The following is a 6,922-nucleotide window of genomic DNA, read 5'->3' on the forward strand; positions in this document are numbered from 1 at the left end:
TATACTGAAAAAAGTTCCATTCTCCATTATTTCTGAGTTGTCATTTTTTTTCATAAATTAGATGATCATAGTTATGTTCAAGGCCCGTCTTTTTTTCAATTTTTCTCCTTGTTTATCCTGCAATACCAAATTGTCTTAATTTCTATACTTTGTAATAGGTTTTATTATCTGATAATTAAGTCCTTTAGTTTTATTCTTTTTTTTCAAGATTGCTTTGGTTAGTATTGTCTATTTCCATATAAATTTTAGATTCAGCTTGTCAGTTTCACAAAGAAATCTGCTGAAGTTTTCTTGAGGATTTTATTGCATCAGTAGATTGATTGAAGAGAACTGGCATATTCCCAACATTGAATCCTCCAACTGGAATGTCCCTGAATTTGACAAGTATTCTGAGAGGGGAACTGGCCTCCAATTTGCCATAGGCATATGAAGTTACTCTATTCCTGGCAGGAGCAGAAGCCTTTTGTCTGTTCTTAAATGAAGTCACTCCGTAGGGTCCGTCTCATTGCGACCCCATGGACTGTATGTAGCCTGCCAGGCTCCTCCATCCATCTTTCCAGGCAAGAATACTGGAGTGGGTTGCCATTTCCTTCTCCAAGGGATCTTCTGGACCTAGGAATCAAACCTGGGTTTCCTGGTTCTTAGGCTTTTGCAAATTTCCTCAGGGCAAACTGTAGGAGTCAGTTCAGAGCTCTCTCAAGAAGATTCCTTTTCAGGAAGCTTACTTAGCCCCTTCAGTTCTTTGTATATGATCTACTGTTTCTTCAAACTAGTAATTTCTGAATTGTAACCAAGCTTTATAGTTGTTTGAAAGTGAAAGAAGGAAAAAAAAAGTTGTTTTCCGCTGTTAAATAATCCTTCTAACTTGAAACAGAATACAACCAAATATGTGCAAAACTTAAAATCTGAAACTACTTAAAATCTGTATTTTGTAACTTTTGGCCATAAGGAAGAGGAGTTCTGAAAGTGATGTGGGCCACGTTGACTTAAGTAGAATTTATGTCACTAAAACAACACACTGTGTGTGCTAGGTCACTTCAGTCGTGTCAGACTTTTGCGACCCTGTGCACTGTAGCCCACCAGGCTCCTCTGTCCATGGGATTCTCCAGGCAAGAATACTGGAGGGGGTTGCCATTCCCTTCTCCAGGGGATCTTCATGACCCAGGGATTGAACTTGCATCTTCTGCATTGGCAGGTGAATCTTTACCACTATTGCCACCTTGGAAGCCCTAAACACACTATATGCTGTGCCTAAAAAATGATGAAAGAGGAATTGTTAAAAATGAACATATATAATACATTTGAGAAAGTGATTGAAATGTGTATCATTATCCAGATATTTGGCTCCCATTTTCTATTTTTATTTTGCAACAATAGAAATGGCCTGTTTTTCATGATGTATTCATTTTGTGGAAGTTATCTGGATATTTACTACTAAATTCTAATTGAATTTTAAAGTGTTGATGAGGTCTACACTAAAGTCTGCTAGTGATCTCCAGCTAGTAAGTAATGATCCATACTTTATGAATACACACAGTAATTTATAAGTTAATACACACACTAATTTATAAATTAATACACAAAGTAATTTAAAAAACATATATAAGTTAATAAAGGTGGGTTCTCAGTGTTTATTTGCCTAGACTAATTTAGGTAATTATACAAATTGGACTTTCCTGGCATAAACAAAAACATGAACTTTTTTCATAATGTTGAGATATAGTGGTGAGATACAGAGGTGAAATAGATATAGTGGTGAAAACTTCAATCAGATTTCTTGTCATCATACATTAAACTATTTCATTTAAATATCTAACAGTAAATGGAGGCATAATTAAAGTTAAATACAATATTTATGTCATTTGTTTAATTGTGTTCTTACTTATCACTTTCTAATTTCAAGTATTAGATTGGATGAAGGTAAAAAGATATGTTCAATGATAACTTTAAGAGTAGTTTTCATTTTTTATTTCATTACATCCTTAGAAAAAATATAATTAAGGAAAGATGCAAATAATTAAATTCCTGTAGAGTGATACTTGAGACTTATAAAGCAAACTCTTTAATAGATATAAGTGGCTTTATAGTTATATCCCTATAACTTTAGTTGGAAATCAAATAGCTTCCTTGGTTTAATGAACACAATATAAAGCAATTGCAATGCCAGGTGAGTTTATTTCTTATCTTATTTATATTTCTATTCTTGTTGTCTTAAAGGAAAAAAAAACAATGCTTATTTCTTACTAATGAAAGTTTAGCATAATTGAAAAAACTACTGTGCAAAATGTCTGAAAGCTACATAGAAGAACAAAAGAAGATAACTTGGACATAAAAAAATATATCACTGTTTTGTTGATAAAGACTGTCCATGTCTTCAGAATAACAAAGTGAAAATCTATTATCACTCAATAACCAGACTAGAACAGAATAACCAAAACTCAAAAGAAATTCTTACTCTTTTGAAGGTGCAGAGAAACTTCAGGGAAACCAAGAAAAACAAATACATTAAACTACATTTGAACTTGTAGTTATAGGGCAAAAGGAAGGACAAGGCAGTATTTGATGCCCTCTACCTCTTCAGTCCTTTGAAATGACTTAGGGTGTATTTAAGGTTCTGTGTTTTAAAAAATAATTTAAAAAGTAGTGACTTAGTTTTATTTAGTGAAGTAATGCCAAATTATATCAGATTTTTCTTTTTAATTATTATTAGAATAATTTTTATGTTAATGTGAGTATATAGCAATTGCAATGTGCTAGGTTAAGTAGCAGACAAATAAGAGAGAGAAATCTCTAGCATATTGGTGCTTACAATGGGATATGGTCAAAATTGTAGCGTATTACTACTTTAATAAAGTGCGTGTTTATGTACAGTTTTGGAGAAACAAGTATGCTAAGATATGCTCATGGCTATTCAGGGGCCATAGCTTTGTAGAATAATCAACAAGAACGGTCTAGGTAGTTACAAAGAATTTCAAACACTAGCTTGCAAATAGAAAGCTGTATGATAAGGAAAAGCACCAAAAATATACAGAAATGCATGATTACACAGGAGCTTTAAAATGTTTCATTGAAAAGACATAAACTAAGAAGTTGATTTAAATATTAATAGAATTTCTTTTTATACTACTTGAGTAATTTTTAGTTATGGAAAGATTAATCACCAAGAGAAGGTCAAATATGGAGAAAATACATACTCAATATCCAGTACAACTAAAAATGCTAAATCTAATTAGCACAGAGACATGCATAGCTTTATATGCAGAGACATGCATATATATATATATGTGTGTATATTTGTGTGTGTTAATCACTCAGTCGTGTCCGACTCTTTATGATCCCATGAACTGTAGCCTGCCAGGTTCCTCTGTCCATGGAATTCTCCAGGCCAAAATACAGGAGTGGGTTGTCATTTCCTTCTCCAGGGGATCTTCACGACCCAGGGATTGAACCTGGATCTCCAACATTGCGGGCAGATTCTTTACCACTGAGCCACCAGGGAAGCCCTATATATATATTTGTACAACAGTACAACTTCTTAAGAGAAAGGTATTGCAATGGGAATTAGGTTTGCCAAAATTAAGGAGAGGCTCACTTAACCAAATACGACATTTAACTGAATACAAAGCTATTTCTACAGTTGGGGCTTTCTTTGATTTCTCTCTCAGTGTCCTGAACCAAGAGGTTAGGGAATATCGGCTTCAGGAATTTGAACTCACCAGTTCTATGGTCTCCCGTCAGACACACCTCGTACTGGTAGCTCTGGGACAGGGTCCCCGTGCCGCTGACGTCCACCAGGTGGCCCGGAAAGTGGCCCTCGGCCACCGGGCAGCGACCCGCCGAGGCCGCCCCGCCCCTCCTGCACAGCCGCACCGCCACGAACACCAGCACCGAGAAGAGGAAGAGCGACGACACCGACGCCAAGGCCACCACCAGGTAGACGGTGAGCGGGTCGGCGGGCACTGCGGCCGCCGCTTCCGCTTCCGGGGCCGGCAGGTAGGGCTGCGAGAAGCCGTCCACCAGCAGCACGTGCAGCGTGACGCTGGCCGACAGCGGCGGCTCGCCGTTGTCCTTGACCAGCACCACCAGCCGCTGCTTGGGCGCGTCGCGCTCGCTCAGCAGCCGCGCCGTGCGCACCTCGCCGTTGTGCGCCCACACGCCGAACAGCCCAGGCTCCGTGGCCTTGAGCAGCTGGTACGACAGCCAGGCGTTCTGGCCCGCGTCGCCGTCCACCGCCACCACCTTGGTCACCAGGGAGCCCGGCTCGGCCGCCCTGGGCACCAGCTCGGTGCAGGGCGCCGAGGCGTTCTGCAGCGGGTAGAGCACGAAGGGCGCGTTGTCGTTGGCGTCCGCCACGAGCACGCGCACCAGCGCCTGGCTGCTGAGCGCGGGCGAGCCGCGGTCGGTGGCGCCCACGCGGAACTCGAAGGCCCGCAGGGCTTCGTAGTCCAGGGACGTGAGGGCGAAGAGGTTGCCATTGTCGGGGTTGATGGACACGAGGGAGGCGAGGGGCACGAGCGGGTCGAGGGGCGGCAGCAGCGAGTAGGTGACCTGGGCATTGGCGCCCGCGTCTGTGTCTGTGGCGCTGACGCTGCCGATGTGCAGGGCGGGGCTGTTGTTCTCGCGGACCCAGAGGGTGTAGGAGGTCTGGGTGAAGGCGGGGGCGTTGTCGTTGACGTCGGACACCAGCACGGTTATGTTGTGCTCGGTTTTCAGTCTGGGGGTTCCCATGTCAGTGACCGTGATAGTGATGTTGTACTCGGCTCTTTCCTCTCGGTCCAGTGCCCCTTCTGTTACCAATGTGTAGAAATTCTCAACGGACGGTCTTAAAACAAAGGGGAGATTGTCATGTATAGAACAGATAACCTGTTGGTTATGTCCAGAATCAGCATCTGATACACTGAAAACTGCCACTAGGATCTCTGGCAGGTTTTCAGGGATGGGGCTAGTCAGTGAGGACATAGTCAATTGGGGAGCATTGTCATTCACATCCAGGACCTTGATGACTACAGAGCATTTTCCTGATAGTCCCCCACCGTCTGTAGCCTCGATATCCACCTGATATGATTGAAATTCTTCAAAATCCAATTTCTTTTTTAGTCGAATTTCTCCTGTATTTGCGTTAATTTCGAAAGGTTCGTTAACGTCATCGACTTGAAATAGGGCGTAAGATACCTCTCCAAATGATCCTGCGTCTAAATCTCTCGCAGAGACAGTGATAACCAGAGAGCCCAGGGAGCTATTTTCAGGGACTTGAGCCTCATAGAACTCCTGAGCAAACTCGGGGGCGTTGTCATTGCTATCCAAGACCAGGATCTGAATCTCTGTGGTCCCAGACCGAGGCGGAGACCCGCCATCCAGCGCTGTGAGGGTTAGCCTGAGCTCGGGCTGCTCCTCACGATCCAACGCTTTGTCCAGTACCAGCTCCGGGGACTTCCTCCCGTCCTTGCGGTTTCTAGTGAGAATGTGGAAGTGAGGGTTGGAGCTGATTATGTAGCTCTGAAGGCCGTTGCTACCAGCGTCTAAATCTTGTGCCATTTTCAAAGGAAATACCTTACCTGGTGTAGTAATTTCTGATATTTTTAGTTGCATTTCTCTAGCAGGGAACTCTGGAGCGTGGTCATTTACATCTCTAATTACCAAGGCAGCCTGAAATAACTGAAAGGGATTTTCCAGTAATACTTGGAAGGGTAGCACGCAGGGCTCAGTGGAGCCGCACAGCTCCTCCCGGTCCAGTTTATCATTCAGCAGCAAATCACAGGTGCCTGGATCAAGCCGCAAATGCTGTCTATTCCCCTTAAAAACAACTCGGGCGCCCCGGGCAGCCAGCTCTCCCATCCTGAGTCCCAGGTCTTTTGTCAGGTTGGCCACAAACGTGCCACTTTCTGCCTCTTCCAGTACGGAATACCGAATCGTTTCTGAACCTGCCTCCCACGAAAGAATCAATGTAATGAAGATCATCACTTGCCTTTTCTTCTGATGTAGTTTCGTTTGCACCATTTCCATTGTTATGTCTGGTTCCAGAGGAAATATCTTTTTCCAATCCCATTCACTACGTCCACTGTTGACCCTTCAAAATGTCTGCTCCGGAATTTCAAATTCGTTCCTATAACTTGTCTGGCAGCGACTGCTCCCTGAACACTTCTGTCTTAGCTTAACCTGTAAATGAGCTCTGTATTTTTCTCTTGGGCTTCTCTGAAATGGAGTCCACCGAGTCTGCAGAGCTTATATCCACTCTTAGCCTGCACTGCCACCATGCGTTGAAATGAGTAACTTTGTGGGGGTGCTGCAGGTCAACACCACATACAAAATGTAAACTTTATAAACGTTTTAAGGAAAACGCTGAGTTTCTCAGACTGCAGTGAGTGAACCACATGCATAAAGACTTATCTGGGAGTCTTGTTTTTTTTTTTCTTTTTCAGAACTTGAATCGAATTTTCTAGCCTTCTGGCTGAACTAACTAATCTGTAAGTCAGTCTTTCTCTTTAAGAATTCTGATACATACTAACACATTTAAGAGTCGTTCCCTCAGGTAATATAAACTTCCTATAACCAACTTTTATTCATTGGTTCAGTTCAGTTCAGTTGCTCAGTCGTGTCCCACTCTTTGCAGTTTATCTCTGAGGAGCAGTGTAATTTCTGAATCTGAGAAGTATACTATTTAATTGTCCCACCGACACACTATACAAAAGTAAAAGTTGGTTAGCAAGATCAATCTTAAACACTTATTTCTCTAAACTATATGACTAATAAAATGGAATGAACAACATACTTACCGTTGTTTTGTGGTCACACCTTCACAATAAAGGGAACAATTAGGCTATTAGGAAAACTGAGGCCAAGAAATAGGTATTATAGAAGTATCAAATCAAATTATTTAAATGAGGGACCAGGAATAATCCGGTATGTGTTGTAAGTAAGCGTT

General features: G+C 42.2%; 1 protein-coding gene across 2 annotated transcripts; it reads right to left on the minus strand.

Annotated features, from left to right (window-relative positions):
- Positions 1–842: 842 nt before the first annotated feature.
- PCDHB6 (protocadherin beta 6) lies at positions 843–6,226 on the minus strand. Of its 2 annotated transcripts, XM_044947576.2 has the most exons (2): positions 3,717–6,226; positions 843–1,251 (listed from the first exon to the last, which is right to left on the minus strand). In XM_044947576.2, the coding sequence occupies exons 1-2, from the start codon at positions 6,001–6,003 to the stop codon at positions 1,028–1,030; spliced, it is 2,511 nt and encodes an 836-aa protein (XP_044803511.2). In that variant the 5' UTR covers positions 6,004–6,226; the 3' UTR covers positions 843–1,027. The 2 variants fall into 2 exon arrangements, with proteins under 2 accessions (XP_044803511.2, XP_025148330.2); XM_025292545.3 differs by lacking the exon at positions 843–1,251 and having other exon boundaries at positions 3,397–6,224.
- Between the last annotated feature and the right edge of the window lie 696 nt (positions 6,227–6,922).

This window comes from Bubalus bubalis, chromosome 9 (genome assembly GCF_019923935.1).
Source record: "Bubalus bubalis isolate 160015118507 breed Murrah chromosome 9, NDDB_SH_1, whole genome shotgun sequence".
In the NCBI taxonomy this organism is placed as follows: Eukaryota; Metazoa; Chordata; class Mammalia; order Artiodactyla; family Bovidae; genus Bubalus; species Bubalus bubalis.